The sequence below is a fragment of the Heliconius melpomene genome, chromosome 16 (assembly GCF_056956725.1).
Source record: "Heliconius melpomene rosina isolate 202511_hmr_F chromosome 16, ASM5695672v1, whole genome shotgun sequence".
NCBI classification, from domain to species: domain Eukaryota; kingdom Metazoa; phylum Arthropoda; class Insecta; order Lepidoptera; family Nymphalidae; genus Heliconius; species Heliconius melpomene.
Window position 1 is genome coordinate 4,277,769 of NC_140404.1, and position 25,389 is coordinate 4,303,157.

Genomic DNA, 25,389 nt, shown 5'->3' on the forward strand with positions numbered 1-25,389 from the left:
TGCCAGTAATAAGTATTTATTTAAAAAATAATAACATAAAAAAGACCATTAAAAGATAAAAATTTGTCATGAAATAAGCAACTTAATAAAATATACAATTATGTTAAATTAGCCCTTTTATTTTATCTGTATCTTAGGGAAAATGCAAAAAACATCACAAAAATAGAAATGCTAACAAATTTGTTAAATATATTTGGACGGATGAATAAAATGCATTATATTGTGCATACCCTGCAAATTTAATATATATTTTTATATTATTCATATAAATCTTCACAAAATAGTTACTGTTTTTAAGCCTTTATTCTCATTAATGATATTGTCGGTTAAACAGAAAGAGGCAGGCACACATTTAGCATGTACAAACTTTTTTAACTCATAATTTTAAAAGAACATTTTTTCCTCTGTCCTTCCTTAATAGGCTCTTTACACTCTAAGCTGTCGATATAGGAAAATTTTCGGTTTATATTAATATTGCCTGCCAAAGTTTGCAGGATGTATATGGATGGATGTATATTATAATACATAATTTCACAAACATCATAAGTACTATAAATGAAACAAAACAAATTATTTGCTTTTCTTGCTTTGGTTTTGCTTATCTTTTTTGGGTTTCGGTTTTGATTTTCCCGCTTTAATGATAGCGATTAGGGCCGTAATAGCAACTAGGCCAAAACCAGCGAGACCTATTTGCCAAATCCATGGATACCGGGCCAAGATCTCCATTGATAGTGCCACACTATATTTAATAATGTCTACACACCAATCAACCAATTCATCACTAGAAAAAAAAAATTACAGCATTTAATTACCCTATATTTTATAATTTAAATAAATCAACGAAAAAAGAGGCCAGTTGTGGTGCAGGGGCACTAAGTGCGACTGTAAAATCAACTAGTTGTGAGTTCGATCCCAACTCAAGTTAATGAAATATTTATTTACAATTATATTTTCATTTCTTTGCTTTGGTGATGAGGCAAAGCGGAGCTTTGAGTTCTGCCACTCAACACGCAATGCTTCGGCGGAAAGAGGGGAACATTAGGTTCTCTCTGCCAACCCGGTGTGTTTGGGGGGATATGAAAATAATTTATTCTCCTAAGAGGGAATCGAACCCTCAACTGTCAAGTCACAATGGCCTTTTCATGTTTGTTATAAAAAAAGAAGTCAATGTCGTAGTAACTTAATACTTACAAAGGTGACGAAAGAAGTGGTACTGTTTGACCTTTAGAATTTTTATACCAGTCCTGAGCAAATGATACAAATGACTTTATATCATTTTTTGGCAAATCGTACTTGTATACTTTCCCTAAGCGGAAGCTGTAAAATAATGAAGAATATTAAAATTTATGAATTAAACTTTTTATAAGCACATAATGATGCTTTTTATAAGCACATAATGGTGCAGCTGCACAGCATATGAATGCAAGCACTATGGGATTTTTTTGGTTCAATTCTCGCTCAGGGATAATTAATTATGTGTTGTTTCTTCTCTCTGATAACAAGAAAAAGAGCAGTGTTAAGTTTTTCCACTCAACACTCAAAATTTGATAGTGTTTTGGAAATTCTTGGGTCCTAATGCTTAACACTACATGTTCTCTGCCTATATACCAGGTCAGGCTAAAAACAGTTTAATGCTATTATAAACATTAAATAGTGTAGTTTAAAAATGAACTTACAAAAGAAAAGCAGGCAGTTTAGCGATTTTAAATCGTTTGGCGGTATTTAAACCAGCTAAATTAGCATCAATCCTAGCAACATTGATGCGACCACGCAATGTTGCGCCAACACCCTCCCATACTGCATGTAATCTTTGACATTCCACACATGATGCACCATAGCTGAAAGAAAAACATAAGACATATTTTTTTTTAGTTTTACGCCGTATTCCGCATATAACAGAAAACAGAGGGAACCTAGTGTTAAGACACTCTGTTCCGGGACAATGAGCCGCTCAACACCGCACTTATCTCGTATTTAGAACAAGAAAATTAAAATAATACCCACAACCTACAAACTACGCACAACCGTGCGTCTGTAAAGGCGTATATCCACATCTTCGGTTAGGTAACGTGGTAAAGGGCGGCAGTGAGTTCCGCCACTCAACACGCAATGTCTCTAAAAATCGGCAGAAAATGAGAAATAGAAGTCTTAATGAGAAGAGGAGTATCATAACACTAGGTTCCCAGATTTTCACTGTGGTATCGAGTTCCGCCACTTGGCATACAAACTCTCGCATTTAAACAGAATGCAGAGAAGGGAGTGTTCTAACACTCTTTTATAACACAAGTATGGCATACCAAAAAGGAGGGTTATGATTTTATCTTGCTTTGCTTCCTTTCTTTTGTATAGCAAATAAATAGCGTGAGGCTACAAAAAATATATAAACACATTGAAAAGCAAGATAAAAAAATATTGAATACTCACAACATGACAAACCAATCCCCAGTAGTAGCCCCAGTAGCTGCTTGTGTTAGATGTTCAAATATTTTGTCATTGAGTTCTTTAACAGCTGGTGACTGGTTTTTTTCCAGAAATCCATACACTTCATTTTCATTTGGTTCACCTTAACATAAAACAGTGTTATAATTATATTATGTTATTTAAAACAGAAAAATAAAGAATTACTTTAAGATAACCTTTAATTGTGTTAAAAATTAAATAATCAATCTCTATTATTTAATTTTAAGATTCTATTTCAATTTTTTGACATATCTCAGACAAGAGAAACCATTTCTAGCATTGAAAATATAGTAGATACTGAATTCCAGAATTCTTAAATTTATGAACTGTTGGTAAATTATTTAATGTTCAAAAAATAAAGCTTGTAACTTCTTACTTTAAAGCCCAATGTTAATAATCAATCCTAATCCATAAATTGCAACCATAGATTGAAAAAGACAGAGATGGAAGAAGGCATGCAGGTTAGTGATTGGATAGACATGTCGGACAATACAAGATTGACGTTAACTGGAGATAGGGGATACATTATTAATATTGGGCGTTAATCATCATTGTCATACTACTGAGGAGGTTACACATATGTGGCCCTCTCTAGTGTGATAATGTCAAGCATTGTACTTTTATCTTGTTACCAGAGCAAAGAAATGAAAACAATTCATTTCATCAAGTGAGAGTAGAACCACTTCACAACTATTAATTTTTCAGTTGGCTATGCCACAATCACCTCTTTAAATATACAAGGTACAAGCCTATCACAATGTTTATTACCTACCATCATACAATAAGGGTACACCATGTCTGAAGAACACAACAGCTGGTTCTTTAGTTGGACTATAAAGTCTTGCTAAATGACTATTGACTGCCTTAACTGTAGCTGCATTCAAATGCTTATTAAAATCATCATCCAGGCTATCCAATGTTACTTCAAGCTTATCACAAATCACACAATTTGGCTTAGCTAAAAAAATAATTTGATTAATACACAAAATACCTCCACTATTATACATTTGACTTTGAAAAAATGTGACTAGTACTTATAAAATTTAAGAAATATTCTTTGTCTTAATAAACTATATATATTCCCGACTGTGCCACAATAATTGAAGTGTAGTTTACCATTCTATGAAAATGTAATTTGTACAATTTTTAATTGGTAATCATTTTAATATAAATACCTTTAAATAAGGTTTGTCTAATAATAATAAACATATGAAAATTAATATTTTATAAACAAAACTTACAAAATAAAACAATAAGTTTCTCTTCTTCTTTAATGAATTGGAGTAATTCGTCATCACTTACACTTTGTAAGAGTTGACTTTGTACTTTTGATAAGTACAATACTAAAAGAAACCAATAATAGACTAAGCGCATCTTAAAAACTAATTAATTTGAAGGTTAAGTGATACTTTACTATAAAACCTATGTTTTGATATTATGAATTTAATTTTAAACGTCAATAAGCTCACTCTCTCTTAATAAGAAAAACATAACATAATACTATAAATTAAATAGATTTTTATATATCAGACAACATGTTAATGTTTATTCAAACTATAAACTTATATCGTTACTTTATATTTCAGTAGTAATTACAAATTAAAAGTTGGAAATTCAGACTTCAACGTCACAACCACAAATTACATGACATTTACACAGATTATGTAGCGAACTGTTTTCCCGCAGAATGATAAAAATAATTTTGAATGTTTTTTATTTTGTTATTTTTATGAATTAATGAATTTTAATAAAAAGTCGAGTTCATGTTTCTGTATAAGAAAAAAAAAACAGTCTGTGACATTTTATAAAGACAATTGACAACAGAAACAAATACAGATCCATAATGCAATTGACATATGTCTAATGTCTACCTGTGTAATATATATATTGTATACTTATGTGACGTGATAAAAACAAAAATCTACTTATTATTAAATATTAATTTTAGTATTTAAACAACAATCTTTTAATTGAAACTCTTAAGGTAAAAGAAAAATGTATTAATAGATATCGACAAACAACATCTCTTCATTTTACGTTTACTGCTTTTCGTTATCGTATTTATTGTATCCGCCCTTTTACTGTCTTAACAACAGTAGTTGGAAGCGATTGATCTAATAAATTACTAGTCTTAAGGTTAGCAAGTATAACTAATAACCTTGTGGTGCAGAGCAAAGTAGGCTGTCTTGTCATTTGCTGAGACATTTTAAAAAAGAAAAAAGATTCTATGAGTCATCTTATTTGCCTCCACAGAAGTGAGTAGCCACATAATTAAGAGCTTGAATTAAGAGGGCTTATTATTAGAAAAGTTTGAGATCCGCACAATGGCAGAGCTAGAAGAAAAAGTTATTATGACTCCAAAGAGTAAAACACCTACATCTACTGTTTTAATTGTGGAAAGAAAAATTGCTGAGGCTGAACCAAGTGACAAAATACATGTAGCTGGTGGAGACCATACAGGAATAATAATAAATAAAGAAAAAATATATGGTAAGTTGTATATTAAAGAAAATATAGTGAAATCTTGATGATGATGAAATCTTTATGAATACAGGTTGTATTCATAAATCGTAAAAAAAAATATCCAAAATATTTTTTTCATCTGTACATATTATAAAATTAATTTAACATTATCAAATTTGATATGAGTTTTTCCTTATTTGCTTACTTCTTCCCTACATCATTTTATAAAACTAAACTTTGATCAGTCATAAGAAAAAAACAGTTTTTCTTTAAGATTAAATTTATTACTTTAGTGAAATTAAAATTAAAAAATATGTTAAACTCATATATAAGTACTTTATAATATGTCTCTATTACTTTTATAATATCTAGAACTTACAACAAAATTTCTTTTTAAATGTAAATACAAATTCATTTCTTCTGCTGCTTTTAGTTGACCTGACATGCAAAGTCTCAAAAATTAAAAGGATATTTGGGGACAGATTGTTTTCACAATATGTTCTCTCTGCTTAAAGCTGAATACAGCATACAAGCTTAATTTTCGAAACATTACATGTTCAGTGGTGTTACACCACTTTAATATTTAAATAAAAAAATTAATGATTCATTCCTCATTGTTTTCTTCAATATATTATTAAATTGTAGTAAACATTCTTTGTTACTGTTATTTTTAAATTTGTTGTTTGTCCTATTTTTCAGAAAATGGAGTAACAGAACCATGCCATGCTCAGTTAGAATTTTGTGTTTACTTAGTATCAGCTGTTACTGGTAATCATACTCGAGAGGCAAGAGGTCTGAGATTTTGGTTTAAACCTGATGTACCAAGAGATGAATGTCCTTATCAGGCTCAAGCATTTTTCCGAGAGCTTGTCAGCCCACAAGATTTTCCTAAAGGTAAACTACTTGTTTTAAAATAAGTAAGAAAAGTTGTTATTAGATTATGTTATTTTCAAATATGTATAAATTTGAATTTAGCAGGACCTCCACCCCATGCATCTTTTAAATCATTCAACCTCCTGAACACTTACCTTTATTTTTTAATTAAACTACATCAAAAATTTTATATGCTTGTTACTACTTATTTATGAACAATCTGCAAGAAGTGTGGGGTTTAATCCTGATATTGTCAAATTTTAGTTTTTCCTATAAATATTTTTCTACCTTTAATGTGAACACTAGGACTATTATGTACTTATAATAATTTTATTTTAGATTATGTTGGATTCATTAAGAAAATAATAAAATTGATGCAAAATAAATTTCACCAATTAAAACTTCTGGAAGTTGAATTAAGGCAAGAAGAAAGTGGTTCGCCTCCTCCTGGTTAGTAAGATTTTTTTATATGTTATAGAAGCGGTTAGTAGCTTTATCTAGGTTGACCTTCGAAAACACAATATCGATGGTACTGGAGGAAGGTCAAGTAAAATCATGAGGGCATGTATATTTGAATCAAGGAAACAAAAAAAATATTGCCCCAAAACGGAATCGAACTCATAACCGTCACGTCACATGTTGGGCCAAAGCGGTTTCAGGATGACGTAATGACATATTGTTATCTCATAGACAGTTACAGAAATTCCATTTCCTATTGAAAAATTAAATAAACCATTATTAATGTCCAGACAAATTAATATTTAGATATTATATATAAATATTTAGATATTTCTTTATTCATAATTATTTAATAACAATATTCTATAGCACAGTGGAAATTCGATTACCCAGAGTTATTGTTGCACTTACTAATAAATTCGATTTTCTGTATATTTATTCATAAAAAATATACAGAAAATCGAATTTATAAAGCAAACATTCCAAAAAATCCTAGGCTTATTCACAAAACAAAATATTCAGTATTTTTGTTAGCACTACTTTAGATGAAACCACTGTTTAACCTACTCTCTTAAGAAAGTATAGACAGTATACACATAATAGGCTTTAAAGCTTAATACATTTTTTTTTTCCCCAAAAATTAAAAGTGATTTAGTATAGTATCTATGCGTAACTGCGTCACACGAAATACAGGTATGGATAAACATCGTGAAAAGGAAAAAAATTCTACGTTTAAATTATTGAGGTATCTTGATTAATTTCTTAAAATATTTTACCGTATATGCAGTTCCCATAAGAGGAGCGCTGACGCTTCCATTCTGTATATTATGTATAAGTACCGAGTATATTTGTGTACACATTATATCTTTTTATTAATATAATATTTTATTACAATTTTTAATTTGGCAATTATTTGTCCATTATTATCGAGTTTCCACTGTACTTAAATTTATATACATATACTTATATATTATTCTTCTTAATGTATACCTATAATATAATTTGGAACTTTTAAATATAATGTATTTATATTCAAAAATGGTTTTGAATAAGTATATTTTTATAACAGATATCATTTTAATTTTGTGCCACAGAAGCAAATGGCGAAATTTCGAGTAAGGCAATTATATACAAGTATTATAATGGTTGTATGTATTATAATTTTTAGTATACAGCATGTTATGTTTTTGAGATTTTTTATAATAATATGTAAAGTAATAATAATTACACCTATCATAACTTATTTATAGGGCTTGGTCATTTGTGCATGTTTTTGTCACAATATTTTAAAATTTTTATTTATTTTATGCACAATATATTAACCCTTAATTTAATTAAAATGCTATGGTAAACCACATCTTATGATATGTAAAATTTTTGTGTGTATTGCCTAAAATAGCGAGTTTTAATTAGATAGATTAGCTAGATTTTATTTTATTTAAAAAAAACAATGTCACGTAACGACCCCCATGCCCCTTTCCCCTTACACAATTACAATTAAAGTATTTTTCAAAAAGTAAAGATATCGTTTTTCATCGAATTGGTAATTTTTATATAATATTTCATTATATGCCTACTACATATTTACTACTATTTAGAGTAATAAATTTGATATACGATTCTTATGTATATTTCATAGTAGAATTGCGTGTATAAATTATAATAATGTAAAATAAACTGTAAAATTACTTTATTTTAATAGTTAGTTTTATTAAAAAAATAAATATTAAGTTTATTTTTTATTTAATAACAATACTATAAATTGTATAATTTACATATAACTTCTACCTACAGCATGGTTTTATTATACATTAAAAAAGGTTTTCATTTTCAGAACACTATTTAATACTAGAATTATTTTCAGCTTTCATAGAAGATAGCATAGTGAATCAAACATTCATATCGGAGCAAAAAGTACTGGACATGATTGAAAATGCTTACCCCAACCCACTGTCGGTAGAGGATTTTGTTACGTGAGTATATATTACTAACTTCTAATCGCTGCTTCACCCCCGTGGTCAAATGAATATAACTAAAAATTGTGTACGACATATTTTAATTTAAAAAGCACCAGAGGTAACTGACCACAGGCTTGTGCAATACCTTGATGGTCCGTGCTCACCCCAGAATAGTATTGTGCCCACTCCAGAAGTCCCTATGCCCATGGTGTTTAGGTATTCAACATAGTGTAGTGTGAAACTAAGCACCAGATTAACAATGATAAGACAAAATACTATTTAGTTATTGGAGTAACAGTTTTTTTATAATAGAATTTCGATGTGTTTATAATAATATAATAAAATTACTTTTAAAGTTAAATTGCAAAAGTTAATAGTATAATTTTTTATAACATATTGTAATTAACATAGATACACACTATGTAAATTGTAACAAAAACCTTTATACAACTCTTTATTACAGTGCCGGAAAATGGTCCAAAGCAGATGTTAAGGATGCTCTCGAATCTTTAGAAGAAAAAGGTTTGACAAGGCTTATGTCTGACGGAATCTACGTTCGTCAACACAGTATCGATACCCAAGTAAGGATATAATTTGGCAATATTTGTATATATGTAATTCGAAGAGTGGAGTGGCGGAACACAACACCGTGCTTTGTCCTGTAATTCTTTCTCCCAAGTTGAAATCGAACCCACAACCTTTGACTGACTGCCTGTAATGGGTAATATCTAAAGATGAATAATATTTGTTGCACTAGGTGGTAAAACAAATGCCCACTCTATGTTCCTCACGTCAACCCACAATAGCTGTAGTGACGGCGTTGTACTGCGAAAAGCAAGCCGTCGACGCCATGATGGACAACCAAGAAACGTATGTCCGGTACACTACTGTCGGTGAGTTAACATAGATGTATTATTATTGTTTTGTTTTTTTTTCAATCAGTTCTCCATTAAAAAAATCTCTTACTTTCTTCGCTTACGAAAATAGTTCATAAATTTTTATTTGTGTGTATGTACCATAATAGGTCGAGATCCCAGTGCTTAAATCTGTCTTAAATCGTCTATTCTCATAGTCAACCGGAACCAGAATAAAATATTTCAAATGATGGCAACCTCTGCTTGCGACAGTTATTTTCCAGGCGACCATGTGTTATAGTGTTGAGAAAAAATAAGCTTTAATTTGATATATAATTCCCTAAAAAAACACATGCAAAACAAATTATTAACATAAGTGACCTGTTTAAACCAGGCAGCCAATTCCAAGGTTTATCCAATTCCTTATGCAATTTTTTCCACATCATTTATGTGGGATTCACATAAAAAGACATGAATGCAAATTTTCCTCAAAAACGCATTATCATAAATTTAATTAATGGTGTTTGCGGCACGATTCTTCTAGGCAACCCTGGTGTAATCTATTCTACTATCATGTATCATTCTTAAAAAAAAGTTTCTTTCAAAAACAGACACCTGCAGATTTAAGCAATGGGATCTTATATGGCCATAACCATTATGTTTATTATATTCGCGGTCAGACAATATACCCTTACGTATTGGGTGACAGCGTTGGGTTTCGTGATCCAACACGTAATATAACAAGTGTGCAAAAATTAATACATAATATAAAATGTTGCTGAAATCTGAGTAAATTACTGTGTATGCATCAGAGGACTTCCCAAGCGTGTTATTGATCACAGTTATTTTTTTAAAACATGAAGCTAATTAATAAAACAGGAAATAAATTATTATTTTTTATTGATTTTTTAAATTTAAATTTAAAGTACTGATATAAGAAAATTGATTTGACCTGTTAATTCAATGAGACAATCATTTGACCTTTGTCACTGTCTCGTTAATAAAAATATTATACATGAACACTATTGAGGCCGACACGGCACAGGGGCATAAGCGTGCGACTGTAAAAGCGACATTTGTGGGTTCGATTCCCTCTCGGGGGAATGAAATATTTAATATTTTCCTTTCCACACTGTAACGAGTCGAAACGCGGCTTGAAGCTTTTTGTTTTAAAATATTTTTTTTTACTTTTAATTTAAAATTATTCTTTGTTGTTGTTAGATAGACTATTTTAAGAATTGGTATTAAAATCATCAGCCTGCTTTTGTCTACTACTGGGATGTAGGCCTCATTATACTCAAATAGGCTCTTAAAACTAATTACAATTTTAAAAGAAACAATTTTTTTGAGTTATTATTATTAATTTTAACATCTACATCAGCGCTCCAAGTAATAGCATTGTTATTCAGTTAACCTTATATAACATTTAACTTTATATGGGCATTTAACCGAATAAAGTAATAATATATAACTAGCCTTCTGTAAGTACCTATAATATTCAAAAGATTGTCCCCTAACATCTAATCACTGAAGAGTTGGGTCATCATCATCAGATGATACGTACAAGAAGTAAATATATCATTATTATAAGAAATTATATAAAACACAATACAGATACCTATAAAATTCGAGTTTCCCTCAATTTCTATGGAATATGAATCCTTTCTGAAACAAGAAGTTAGTTAAAAAATATTTATAAATATGACTATTAAATTCAAAGGGACCTTAATTAAAAACATAAATGTTTATAGTAAAATTTATTTTAAAAAATTAACAGTGGTGGGTCATTTTATATTTACAATATCTATATAAATGTCATACACAGTATACAAAACTGTCATATAACGAAGACATACATAATGTATTATTTATTAAATTAATGTCCATTTCTTAACTTATTAATACTGGCATGTTTAAAGTAAAATTAAAGACTTAATACTAACAAAAAATAACAACAACACAATTGATAAATAATTAAAATACAAAGTAGTTATGACTTTAGTCATAATCAGTAAAGAAAAGATTAATCCCATATAAAATCTAATTGTGATATTTTCAATGTATCTTCATTTATAGACAAAAATATGTTTTTCTGTAACTCAGTCTCAGTCAGTAATGGTACATCTTTGAATCCATAAGCTCCCAACATTGTTACCAAATTTATTACACCTTGGCTATTTTTCATAAACTTCATGTGAAATTTGAAATTAGAATCTGTAATCACAATACAATATACAATTAATATATGTAACGATTAAATTTATAACAAATTTTAGGATATTTATTTATAATAACTAATAAGTAATCAATATTGTTTCAAATTCAAAAACCAAATCAGTGTCACACTGTATCCCGCACACAGCAGAGTAGGCAGAGGGAACCTAGTGTTAAGACACTCCGTTCCCCACTTCATTAATGTTGTTGATATCTCAGTAATAATTGGACACCAAATTATTTCACTTTTATGTATATTTATATATATTTTACTTGTAACGTGTCTTAAATATTTGCTTTTGGAACCCAAAAATTTAAATTAAAAACTTGGCATGCTATGGAGAGAGCTATGCTTAGGAAAGCTCTGAAGGATCGAGTTTGAAATAGGATAATCTGTCAGACAACCAAAGTTATTAGGCAGTGCACTGGTTACATTTGTCAGTTTGTTGACCAGTGGGGTAAAAGCATTCTGGAATGGAAACCAAACTTTGGCAAGACAACCTCCATTGTTAAGTGGTGTAACAACATAGGCAAAGTGGCTGGTAACAGTTGGATGCTAAGAGCCAAAGATCAACCTCAGTGGTGCACTAATAGGGGTTTATGCCCAGCAATGGATGAGAACATGATGATAATAATGAAAGCGAATTACAAAAATATTCGTACTTACCAACACTAAGGCTTGAGAGTTCTTCCTGTTGTTCTACTTTCAGTGAGCCATTTTCATCCCTCTCAAATAAGATTTCATTACCAACATAATCAAAAGTTATATAATAAAGTGGTGTTTTTACTGAATTAACTGCTCCGCTCATGAGACCTATTCGTAAACTGAAAATAATACAAACTTTAATATAAAAATATTATTGATATTATTTCAATTAATTAAATTAGTCCAATGCTTATAATGTAAGTCTATATAAATTTATTTATATTTACTCTCAACCACAACTAATATTAAATACATTGGCATTATATATTCTACATAAAGTATTGGTAAACAAAATAAATCAAATGCATACCTTTTCCTATTTTGAGCCAATTTTCCGTTTATAACAATTGTACCATCTACATAAATAAGATCCCTGGGTAATTGAAATATTATTTCGTTATGTTCTGGCCCCCCTTTCTGGGAATAGTCGTTTGCAGTTACAATCATCTCGTTGTCCAAGCGCTCCCTATGCAATGAAAGTTATTTCATTGAAGATTCATATATATACTACACACGTTGCTTACACATCGCTTATCGAATAAGTGGAGGATAAACATAAAATAATCGTCACTGCTTTGTATGGCATTATATACCTACATTGTTTTCTGACAATTGTGTCAGTTTACCTAAAATTTTAATAGCTATATATTGTTTGATATAGTTATTTTATGAGCATTTGTAGATAAATCTAAATATTTACAAAATTACATTAGTATTTGCATTGGCACCGAAATCTGAAGCCTGCTACTAGGTTTGACAATAGATTTCTTCATTTTTGACATTGACGTTTACTTATCACGATATCTTCTACTTTCTATTATGAAATTTAATTATTTGAATTATTAAATTTTATTATTATTATTTATGATAAATAAACAGTATATAATATACGGAACATAAAATTATATTTCATATCTATTCTTCACGATCTACATTGATGTTGTATTAATTAAAACTTATTATGTAGTAAAAAAACTATTTGGAATTTAAAATTATCCTATTTAATTTGTATAACATAAAATACACACCCCGCTATACACTCCCAGCATGATTTGAGCATTTTATTCGATTAAATTATTGATTTAGACTGATTACACGCGTCCGTTTCCGCAGATTTTTCTTATAAACTACCATCTATCAATAAAGACTTCAGATGGAATGTTGTATAGAAGGAGATGACGTAATACCGAAAACAAACACGTTCACTGAATACGTATACCGTTGGAAAGATCGGAGACACTATACACACCTTTAAGATTATAATATACAATCGCGGTAGCGACTCTAGCGCAGTTACACCTCACAGTTAGTAAGACGTCAGTACACTTGTACAACTAATATTTCTAAACTTAAATACTCGTAAACTCTCACGTTTATATAGGTTTTTCAATATAAACTATGTTCAACAAAGTATTTTATAGTAATTCCAAATATTATTCTAAATGATATTTTGCTAGCAATACCTCTTACGATATGTAAACGTAAATGTTGTTGAAAAATGATATTTCTAATAATATTTTGCAACAAATTAATTATTTTGTAATATTCGTGATATAGTAAAATATATTTATAGTTATGAGTTTACATATATCACTTCAAGTTATGATTGATATCAAGTCCTACAGGATTTTATCGCTTGATTAATCATTTGACTTTGTTATTAATAACATTAATATATAAAACCTGAAATATTTCTAATTATGACTGTGCTGGGTTGTTCGAGTATCGAAAAGTACGTGACTTTATTGTAAATGTTAAAAAAGTGAATCACTTTAGGCTTTACCTAGTTTACGCATTCCGGGTGCTGGTTATTTTACTTTTTTTTGCTTGCTTTATTAGACAGCATCGTCGAAAAAGTAGTTTTAATCGGAAATCCAAAACAAAAGTTAGAGTTATTAATTTTTTTGTTAAATTGAGTTTTTTTGTGTTAAGTTACCTACTCGACTTATAAAAAAAAAATTTTTAGTTTGTAGTAATATTTTCGCATGCAATTCTTTTAATGTCATAATTTTATAAAAAATAAAACAAATACTAAATGTTAAGGAACTTTGCCAAAATACAACAGTGTAAACTGCATTTAAATCGGTTAAGCCGTTTCTGAGATTAGCGTGAGCATACATACGCACAGACATACAGGCAAACCGACAAATAATTTTTAAAAAGCATTATTTTGGATTCTATTACATTATCTACTGTCCAGTATAATAGATTTTCTCATATATCTTCCATGTACAGACAACAATGATTATTATAAATGTATAGATGTATTTATTCAGTGCAAAAATAGTTGAGATCCAAGTCCTCAATATATTAATATTTTGGTTTTCCTTCATCCTTATTAAATTCCTTACATTACATTGTTTTTATGTTTTTTCTTAATGCTTTATGTACCTACATGAAGTTTATTTCGTCATCAGCCACTCGCTGTAGCTGCTCGAATTCACGTAATGTTTAAAATGAAAATATTTATTGACCCTCTTTAAACTTTAAATTGCATCAACTGTCAATTTTGCCCTCCTGTTATACCTAAATATTTTTAATTATTATTATTATTATGTATGGTCTCAAATAGTGACATGTCACTTACATTTTTTCATTCACATTTTGTACCAAAGCCTTCATTTCACTTTCCATAAAAAAATAACATAACACTGCACAATATAAAGAAATGTCCATTTTCTCTCTTTGTCTCTTTTAACGTCTAATGGAGTTTATAAATTTGATTATTACAGTTATGTTTAATTTACTTTAATATATTTTATTATTTTAATGAATCACTTCGTCCCATGGCACGTTCTTTTCGATAAACATTGTCTTTTGCACAGCAAGAGTTTCGTTCAGTGATTTAAAAAAATATTAATTATTAATAAGTATATAGTTGCCTAATGTTAGTAATTATTACTTTAATTGATGTCTAAGAAATTAGTAAATAATAATAATATAATGATCATTGCCTTCAACTTATGTTAGTAAATAGTAGAACTTGTATGGGTAACGTACTATGCAATAATAAAAGTGATTAATATTAATTAAATAGTAGTAGAAATACAAGAAAATTAAACTACTGTTTACTTAACTTTAATATTTAAGAATTTTAAGGAAGAATAATCCCTACTACAGGTAGACAAAGGCATGAATATCCTTTTTTTTAGTATTACACTATACATAGTGTTAAGACACTCCAATTTTTCGCCGAATTCTGGAGGCTCACACTTTTTGCCCCTGCGCCACGACTGGCCTCTTGAATATTAAATATTAAAATTTTAAACAATACCAATATTTGTACAGGCGAATCAAATGTTTATACTCTGGGTACCATTGGATCTCACAGAGTTGTAACCACCAAACTACCATCAGTGGGGAGGACTCGGGAAGCTATGACAGCTGCTGGTAACACTACTACGCGACTTTTGGGCATCTTTCAAAAGGTAAATAATTAAATATGTATATATTTTCAAAGAATGAAAATAATTTAATTTGTAAGGCTAGATAATACAAGTAATTTTCCTAAATTTTATTCTGTACATAATACCTAATTAATAATTATTTGGTATTCATTCACATTTGGTAAATTACGTAATTTTATATTGATAACATGCATTTTCTATTGTAAACTCGTAAAAAATAATACGAGTATTGATTTTATAATGACTTAGCCAATTCGTCTAAATTTATGTTTAGAGTACAACCATACATCCTTGGCCGTCTGTTCTTAATTTGTATCGATACGTGAAGTGCCCGCAGGCATGCTTCCAGTTCCAATTTATCGATTCGAATGGTTGAGCAGAGCGTAATAGTCCAGAAATAGCGAGAGTCCAAATGTATTTGCTTACATATTATAGAAAAAATATTATTATATTAGTGTAGATTGAAAAGCTAAGGATTGAACGTTTTTTGTAGTAAATTATTTTGTAGTAAGTAATATCTCTCCGTTCGTTGTGAATCGGTTAAAATATTTAAAGCAATTGTCAAATGCATCTAGATTATAAATATGAATACTGTATTTACTCGGGAAAATATCATATGCAAGACTGCAGACCATCAAGGCTATAGAGGGACAGGATGGTGGTGGATTCGATCCTCAATCGAAACAATTAGCTATTGTCATTTCCTCGCTTTGGTAACACGAAGCGCGGCGTTGAGTTACTTGACTATCTATTGTCTCTGTTTACCCTACGGGGTATAACGTAAAACTAAAAAACAAAATCACCATATAAACCCAATATTTTGTTTAATTTTGTAGGTAGATTACGTATTTCTAGTGGGCGTGGGAGGAGGGGTTCCACATTATACTGATTACTCAAAGCACGTGAGACTTGGCGACGTCGTTGTCTCTACTCCCGCTTCAGACCTTAAAGATAAGTAAGTAGTTAAAAAAGTTACCTTTAGTACAACATCCTTAGAAATATGTAAATGGAATCTTAAAATAGTTTATTTATAAATGACTAAAATTACAATTACATTTAAATTAGTTGTTTATATAATTATATCTAACTTAATTGATGCGTTGGTAATCCCGTATCCGTATGGTTTTCTTGAAGTTTATTTATATTTTTACATAAATATATTATTTATACCTTATCAACTTCCAGTAAATTATATTGTGCATTTGTTTTAAGAACATTTTTATCTCAAAGCTAGAGATAATTGGCTGGACGGAAAAAAATACATTACCACGATGACGTGAGCTCGACCTTGGCTCAAATTTATAGATTTATCACGGTTAAAGACAAGTTTTTGTCAACACCTTGGACTATTATACTTTAGTACTTATAGAAATATATAAATGTTATGAGATACTTATAAAACTAAACATAGTGAAGTTATTGTTCATTGTTATAATGCCAGTAAGCCAGATGTTTTTTTTATTTATATAAAAAAAACAAATAAATGATTGTCTATGGTAGTTTTATGTTTTTTAAAGGGAAATTTAACGTAATAAATAGATACATCGTTTTTTATATTTCTTGCTCTCTCTATTTCCGGACAGTGCTTTTGTGGTATTTTTATTGGTTTCTTATCAGCGGGACGGTTTTGAGTGTGAATGAGGTGGTTGTGTAATCGACCCCCACTTCAGAAAAAGTATTTTATTTTCATTTCCTCGCTATTTTAAAGTAAATAACGGTGGCCTTTGCCTCGAGACCAGAACGAAGAAATGAAAATATAGATTCTAAATAAATATTTCAGTTCCTCGAGTGGGGATAGAACCAAAACCAGTCGCTTTACAGTGACACTTTGTGCCCTTGCGCCACGACTGGCCTCATAGTCATAGTAGAGACCACAATTAATAAGTCAATACAATAGAATATTAATTAAAATGTTTTCTATCGTCACTTATTCGTTCATAGTTTCGTCACTGATTAGGCTGCTTTATCAATTGTGGGAAACTATTTCCTTTTAAGGTGAATTAGCAGTTATAATGTAAATAATAATAGCAAAATAGTGTACGTCAGTACCAACATTTATTTGTAAATATATAATTATATTAAGTTTCTTTTGTGGAGCGAGAGAGAACTTGCCTTTTTATTTTTTTGCTCATTGTTATTTACGAGACGAAATTGAACAAATTCGAGCAAATTGAAAAACGATACCCTTATAGGATTACTTTGATGTCCGACCGTCGGTAAAGCTGAAATTTATATATTTTAGGTTATGGTCCCTTGGAAGATCAAGTTTCTAAGACAACAAAATCAAAAGATACGAGCATTTAGACAAAATCGATAGGATACTTTCTGTGGAACTACACTTATGAAATTTGGAACATATTGAAAACTTATAATACAAATAAAGGATAAAATCCGAAAAGTCAAAATTTTTAGGTGTTTTATAGAAAAAAAATATTACAAACTTTTTCTAAAATTTGTTCCTAGTTCATATCATATAAAATTCGTGAATATGCCCGCAAACTTAAGCTTATCAATCAACTTTTATAAGTTAAGTATAGTCTGGCAAATATGTTATTGATAATGGGAAGCACGCGAGGTAAATTGCGCAGTATACGTATGCGCAGAGAACGTTCGATCAGTGTTACCTGTTATGTTGTTTTACCTCACGCTTAGCAAATCACATTTACCTATACGATAATTAAAATATCTGATCATGTTTATGTTGTAGTAAATTATACAAAACGAAAATTTAATGAGGATATCTAAATATCGCAAAATAATCAGCTGTTTCATATATTGTTGTCGAGAATAAAATCAAGACTAGCCCGAAAAGTATAATAACATTTTTGACTCAATAAATAATTAATCAATTCTAAGCTTCTGCTTATATAACTAATGGCACATGATATTTACGTATATGTGTATATACTATATACACACTTATGTACAACATAAACATTCAGTGTGCATAATACAAGCTTATAAACTATGCAATATGAATAAAGAAATATCTGGCAATATTTAAACTTTTTAAAGATTATATAAAAGAAAATAATATTGGGTAAATTATTTCAATAAATTTTGAGGTACAAAAAATGAGAGTGCGGTATCCCTTTGCCATAGTTTGCCATTTGCCTCAGTGTGAGCGCTACGTCCTTACAGGAAATTCGCACCCACACATCTTTAAAGGTACTATCGAGCTCACACTATATTGTTCAAACAAGAATATAATTAATTGTAAACAAAAATGCCTTTTACCGTTTTGATTATTTGCTTTATTATTTGTCAATTTTTATTTTTTACTTTCTTGCATGCATTAATTAACGTTTTAAATAAAACGGTAATAAAATTTTGATTTAATTTGGAGATATAATTTATTTGTTAAGACCTCTATTTCCATTATTTAAAAAAATTTTTACTTACCCATAAGTTGATTTTGCATGTTGCCTAACGCCAAAATCTTGTATTTGTTTGCTTGTTTTATATATTAAATTTACTTTTTAAATTTTACTTTTTTTATTGAATTTGGATTGAGAAGATTTGTATGTGGCCTCATTATAATAATTTAATTCAGTTTTTTATTTAATTTTTCAATTTACCATATCTTCATTTTGCATGTTGCTTTAATGTTTTTTACTAATTTTTATAATATTACTAGTTAAATATGCTCTACTACGCCATTCCGTATATATGATGCTATCATATGATATTATATTCATATTTCATAGTAATGAACTGATAGCGTTGCACTCGACTGTACCGTAGCCCGGTCACACCCCGCAACGATTCCCCGCGAGCCCTTACGGGGAATCGGTCCGGCGTAAGCGGGTGTCTATGTGCAGACATCAAAATACGCTTTCTGCGCAATTTGCCGCGCGTGCTTCCCATTATCAATAACATATTTGCCAGACTATACTTTCCGTTGACCTATGATTCTGTGAAACGTAAAGTACCTACGGAAGCCCCGGTGGGCAAGTCCAACGCGCGTTTGATAAGTTTTTTTTAGATAAAGACACTACCCTGGTCTTTTTGAACGGTGTGTGGTTTTAAATTTAGGTAGGGATACCTTTACATGCATAGCAGAATAATTATCAGTTATTATGAGCTTTTTTTCATCCAAAAAAAGACGCGCGGTTTTGAGCGCCGCTACTGAACACGCAATGCTTCTAGAATTCAGCAGAAAATAGGGAATGGAGTGTTTTAACACTACATTTCCTCTGCCTACCGCGCTGTGAGCGTGATACAGCGTGAAGCTAAAATATACTATATGTGTGTCTACTTTAAAATTATTCAAGTACATTAAAAAACCAATTAAATATTTAAATTTTACAGATACGTATACATATTCTGCGAAAAAGCAGAACGCAATAGCAAAGGTGGGTGGGACTACGAGGTCAAGCCATACAAGCCTGCTGATTATCTACTACAAGATATCGCTTGTCGTGTTGCCGGCTCATCTACGACATGGATGACTTATGTTAATGAAGGTAATTACCATAGATTTCTAGATATATGCTATTTGTTAGTTAAAGATCACATTTATGAAACTCAACAAGTCTTCTTGTTAATCGATCGACATTCGTTCTTTAAGTAATTAAAGGTTCCCAGGGAACCCTATACAGTTTAAAAGGGTCCTGGCTGTTATCCCTTTTGATTAAGAAACAATATATTATTTATTTATGTGATTTGTTGATTATATAATTATTATAATTCTGACGTTGTCTGAATTACTTTTGATACAATTCTAAAGTATTGAACTTGGTTTTTATCTTTTGTATTTTTATACAGTTAGGTCTTTTTATTTTGTTTTTTTTATAATAATTCATTATCTTTATATTTCTCACTTATTGCGGGAAAGATATAGAGCATCTCAATGTGTCATTCCACTCTGTACTTATCTTAATTGTGTACAATGTCGCGATTTATTGAACGAAATCTGGGAAAAGATAGCATTTCACAGTAATATTTAATTTTAATTTAAATAATTATCATACCAAAAAAAGTGGTGAATGTCCGATGAGATATTTGAATCGTTTTTTTTTTCAATTATAGATATAATCAGTAATTATATCTATAATTTGAATAAAATCACCATGTACTAAGTTTCGTACGTGGTTCATTCTTTATATAATTTCTAATTGTAAATGTTTCTTTACATAATATGAGTCAGCGTTCCTAGCACAAAGCTATGTGCAAATAAAGCAGTTCCTTTCATGATTTGCAAAGGTTTAAAAAATAATAATTAAAAAAAAATGCTATTATGGCACCTATGATTTATTTCTTTATTTAGTTTTTCAACTACGTTACATTTCTACTTCTTTTTCCTCATGCAAGAACAACAAAAGAATTTAATAAATTAAGGATAATTATATGTAATAACAAGTTATACATAATTATGTCTTTATATTAAGAGACGCAAACGATAAATCATTTCAGGAATTCCATTCATGGATTGCTTTTCTAGTTGAAAACTTCTGTATTTATAGATTTAAAAAAACATTTCTCATAATGATGTAAGATATGAATGAATCAGAAATACTTTCAAAGTACTTCTGTTTCATTAAGTGTTAGGTACACTACTCCTAGTCTCCTCACTCACTCTTTAAGTGTTCTGGGAACTCTACTTGTTAAGTTTTTTTCTTGTTAAGCTTTTAACAAACGTAGTATTTAGGTATTATGTAGGAACATAATCAAATTCTTTGAATTTTTTAGTGTAGAGTTAAGATACCCCGTTCCCTACTTTCCGCCAAATTTTTCGAGACATTGCGTGGTGAGTTCCGCCAGAGCGAAGAAATGAAAATATTTATCAACAATTATTCATAATATCCTCGAGTGGGAATCGAACCCACAATCGTCGCGTTACAGTCACACCTTGTGCCCCTGCCACTGCTTGCGCCACGACGACCTACAATTAATTATATTTTCCTTCTTATTTAAAAAAATCTTATTTAAAATATGATTACTAGCTAACACGACCCACATTTCTGCCGAGATTCCTTTTCGTTACATAATTTCTACGAACGTTATCGCGTAACGCAATAAAATATGTATATTTGTTTTGTTATAATTATTTTAGTACTCTTTCCTGGAGCTACGTAAAAGTAATATTTTATATAATTATTGAAACTACTGAGAAATTGGTTTTGATACTTAAATATGTATATAATAAATTAGAATTACATAAAAATTAGAATTACATAAAATAAATTAGAAAAACTAAGATTAGAATTTTATACCATTAGAAAATATATTGAGGCCAATCGTGGCGCAAAAGGAACAAATGTGTGACTGTATACACGACTGGTTGAGGGTTTGATCCCAACTCGAGGAAATGAAATATTTAATATTTTCATTTCTTACTTGCCTCGTTACCAGAGAAAGAAAATCTGACTCCCCCAAGTGACAATGGAACCCGTAACAGTTTCGTTTACAGTCGCACGCATATACCCCTCCGCAAAGTCCTCATATATAAATTTTAAAATGTAATATTTTACACAATTTCCCCAGGTCTAGAACGCCTGCGGGGCGTTCCCGGCAGATGGGAAATACCGGAAGAGGCGACGGACCGACTGTGCGTTGACGTCGGCGGCGGCGCCTTTATCGAGGTGTCTCACCCGACGCCGCAGGGCGACCAAACGTAAGTGTTCATCATTATATTCCTTACTGAATTTCCTGAAAAAAATGTCGTTTTATTGACTACTACACTACTCTTATTATATTTTTTTAATTATTCTGTTTTTGAACTTTTGACCTATTTTTTCTTATTTGACTAGACTTTGAAACTAGATAAAAAAATTAAAAGTGTCAAAAAAATTAATTTGTCAGGCGCAGTCCGCGCGTGCACTGCGCGCCTGTAGCGGGCGGGCGCGCTCTGGCGGGCGCGGGCGAGGTGCGAGCAGCGTTTGCGGCGCACAGCCGCGCGCGCGCTTACGACTGCGAGCTCGACGCCGTGCTCGACAGCGTCGTCGGCAACTGCAAGGACTGCTTTGTGTCTATACGAGGTTTGTCACATTTATATCTAATAATATTACCATTTTATATTTTTACGTGTACGTTTATTTAGGTGCTGTCCATAATTATATCTAGGTATTTAATTATTAAGAGAAGTATTTTTCTACATATTTAACTTAATATCTATTAACTAAGTACCTATAACATTGATACTCTTAGGTATATCGGACTACCGCGACGGCACCCGCGGCAAGGAGTGGCAGCCGCACGCCGCGCTCGCTGCCGCCGCCGTCATGAAGGCCATCATAGCCTCTCTACAACCACCAACCGATTAAAGTGATATCCAGAATTTTATACATTATTTATATTTAATTAATTTTACGTTATACCTGGATATAGTTAAAAATACTTATTTGTCTAATTGCCAAAAAAATATTTTTATTATTTATTGACTAATTATTTATTATTCAAGAAAAAAATGACTTTATATTGTGTTTCACTTTTTAATTGTATTTACAAATGTTTTACATTTTATTTCTACATCATCACATATGAATCAAAGTCTGAATAAGAATATTAAACAATAACTTAAGGCCTTACATTTGTAATATATCATCCACTAAACTATATGGAGCAAACTGAATAGTGGGAACTGAGATTACATCGTAAATTAATTTTATAAAGTCAATCTTATTTTCAAAAAGTATTTCATTGATGCTAACGTAACAATATCGTTGCTAAATAATTAACGATACATTGAGTTGTTTTCTATAAAAAAAAATCGATATTACAACTCTACATAATATGTATGAAACAATCATTAAAATTTAAAGTTGTGGCTCGAAATATCATCTAAATGTAATTATATAATATATCATCAATATTATTCAATTCCATAGCGTCACTAGTTTCTGAAAATTCCCAATTCGAAGATAATTATGTAACCGATTCGTAGAATTTAGATAGAAGTCATCCAAAAATTACGTCATACTTTCAGGAAGGCATTATATCTATATGCGAGATTTAAAGTGAAGCTGAAAAAAACTTTATAGTAGTTAAGGGCTCGAAATGTATGAAAAGGGGAGAGAGGGGGCAGGAAACCTTAATTCCAAGACATTGCATTTTAAAATATAATATTTAATACACGAAACTTGTGTTGTGTAAATCCTGTAAGTTCGTGTGACATAATTTATGGATGGCCTCATATTAGATACATTTAGATGTCATTACAGGTCCATTTGCCTTACTTTTCTCTTAGTATTTCATTATAAGTACATATTATTTACATACTATTTAAACTTAGATTGTAGTTATACATATATACACCGGTTTTATAAATGTTACAACTTTATTGACGTTATGATAAATGGTTGATGAGTATTTTATATTCCTTTGAATGTCTTCTCGTGTTGTTTGTTCTTGTTTTAGCGGACTTTTAATATTTGACGGAGATCTGAATTTAAGGCTCAAATTGTCCTTCCAATTATTTGATTAGTTAGTGTACTGTTTTTTGTATGTGTTTTATAGTAGAGAGTGTTTATCAATGTTTACGTCTCAAATGAAATACTAAACTCTGTTTTGCCACTACAGTCATGTGTAGAAGGAAATAATATCATCAATACTTAAAACCATATAATATAAAAAAACTTACATAATATAAAAACTTCTTCGGATTTTTAAGTTAGTGCCAATTAAACGGCCTAATATTACCTATTTATTATATTGGTATGCATTTTTTATATATATTTATGTAAAAACAATTAAAGATATGTTCGGTTTTTTGACGTACACTGACGGATAACGGGACCAATTGCCGATATTTAATAATAATTACTTACCAAAGTATCTGGATGTCTAATACCCTTGTTTGAATAAACCGAACTAGTCTTAATTGTTATATTAGAATAGACATTTACTTATATCTATAATTATTACGTGCCTTTACGTTGTCTGTGGTAAATAATTTATTATATATTTATATTATCTATTTAATAATGTCGGTTAATAATCTCTCTTCACGCTTCCTCTGCTTATCAGCGCCAATAAGTGTAATATTTTAACCAAGTTGTTTTTTTTGCAAACATGTAAAATTATTATGTATATATATGTTATTATTTTATGCGTGCTGTTTATTGCGAGTTACCAAATTTTTTAAAATTGTTTTTTTTTTCTTTAATCTAATGAGTGGGTTTGATGCTTTTATTGCCTAAACTTAGAATTTATGTGTAACTAACGTATTCACTGCCACAAATGGCCTATTTATGACGTAAGTAAATTGTTTTATATTTATACAACCAACAGTAGGTATGTTTAACAGTTAGTTGTGTGAACCAAAGGTTAAAGTTTCGGCTGTTTTGACAGGTCTAGTCGCCTGAAATGTTACATTATTTTTACCTATTAGAACTTTTACACGTTTATAATAAATATTTAATATATACATATTGTTAAAGTTGTAATAGAAAATAGAAATTATCTGCCCGTAAGGGCCTAGTGGCCGCTTGAGTGTAAACGCGTGGGCTGTGGGTTCGATTCACACTCTGGGAGACTAACAATTCCATTCGCTGATGACAAGACAAAATGCAGCCTTTAGTTTCGCCACGCATCACGCTATGTCTTGTGAGTTGTGGGGAACAGTGTCTTAACAGTAGGTTCCCTTTGCAACATATACGCGGGATACAGTGTGACAATGAAGAAAAAAAATTCTACCCCTTATGTAATAATGTTGTGATTCTAGATGTAGTTTAGAGTGTGTCATACAATACTGTCAAAGCATTATAAATTAGATCGCAGTCACTTTTTATTCCCGCCTTTTATGCCATTGCTTTGCATTGTCTAACAAATGAATGTTTTAAATTATAATTTTTTTTTTAATATATAATTAACTTTTAAGTTACTAAGATTTTTATATTTCGAATTAATAATGCTCTGTTGTATTATCTGTATATTGGAATGTGTCTCTAATATTCTTTTTTTTTATTCTGTAATCGCACAAGTAAATTATTAGAAAAAAATATCGATTTTTATTTCAAATTCCTTAGTTATAATAAATTACACTTTACACTTCA

At 30.3% G+C, this 25,389-nt stretch overlaps 3 protein-coding genes across 7 annotated transcripts; 1 reads left to right on the top strand and 2 right to left on the bottom strand.

The window, feature by feature from the left end:
• On the bottom strand, window positions 1–4,056 carry LOC146530735 (thioredoxin domain-containing protein-like). Its single transcript, XM_085198898.1, has 6 exons — window positions 3,702–4,056; window positions 3,233–3,418; window positions 2,425–2,563; window positions 1,677–1,838; window positions 1,192–1,317; window positions 1–781 (listed from the first exon to the last, which is right to left on the bottom strand). Exons 1-6 carry the CDS (start codon window positions 3,832–3,834, stop codon window positions 571–573), a joined length of 957 nt encoding a protein of 318 aa, XP_085055024.1. The 5' UTR covers window positions 3,835–4,056; the 3' UTR covers window positions 1–570.
• Window positions 4,057–4,284: 228 nt separating this feature from the next.
• LOC146530736 (uncharacterized) lies at window positions 4,285–22,670 on the top strand. Of its 3 annotated transcripts, none has more exons than XM_085198891.1 (14): window positions 4,285–4,444; window positions 4,714–4,950; window positions 5,623–5,817; window positions 6,136–6,246; window positions 7,350–7,403; window positions 8,120–8,228; window positions 8,677–8,794; window positions 8,971–9,106; window positions 15,276–15,415; window positions 16,231–16,349; window positions 19,706–19,860; window positions 21,881–22,010; window positions 22,199–22,374; window positions 22,544–22,670. In XM_085198891.1, exons 2-14 carry the CDS (start codon window positions 4,785–4,787, stop codon window positions 22,657–22,659), a joined length of 1,725 nt encoding a protein of 574 aa, XP_085055017.1. In that variant the 5' UTR covers window positions 4,285–4,444; window positions 4,714–4,784; the 3' UTR covers window positions 22,660–22,670. The 3 variants fall into 3 exon arrangements, with proteins under 3 accessions (XP_085055017.1, XP_085055018.1, XP_085055019.1); XM_085198892.1 differs by having other exon boundaries at window positions 7,350–7,370; XM_085198893.1 differs by lacking the exon at window positions 7,350–7,403.
• Window positions 10,810–13,389, bottom strand: LOC146530737 (uncharacterized). 3 transcript variants are annotated; one of them, XM_085198903.1, is made up of 4 exons: window positions 13,237–13,389; window positions 12,298–12,453; window positions 11,949–12,106; window positions 10,810–11,281 (listed from the first exon to the last, which is right to left on the bottom strand). In XM_085198903.1, the coding sequence occupies exons 2-4, from the start codon at window positions 12,432–12,434 to the stop codon at window positions 11,091–11,093; spliced, it is 486 nt and encodes a 161-aa protein (XP_085055029.1). In that variant the 5' UTR covers window positions 12,435–12,453; window positions 13,237–13,389; the 3' UTR covers window positions 10,810–11,090. The 3 variants fall into 3 exon arrangements, with proteins under 3 accessions (XP_085055029.1, XP_085055027.1, XP_085055028.1); XM_085198901.1 differs by lacking the exon at window positions 13,237–13,389 and adding an exon at window positions 13,016–13,198; XM_085198902.1 differs by lacking the exon at window positions 13,237–13,389 and adding an exon at window positions 12,585–12,720.
• Window positions 22,671–25,389: the final 2,719 nt, after the last annotated feature.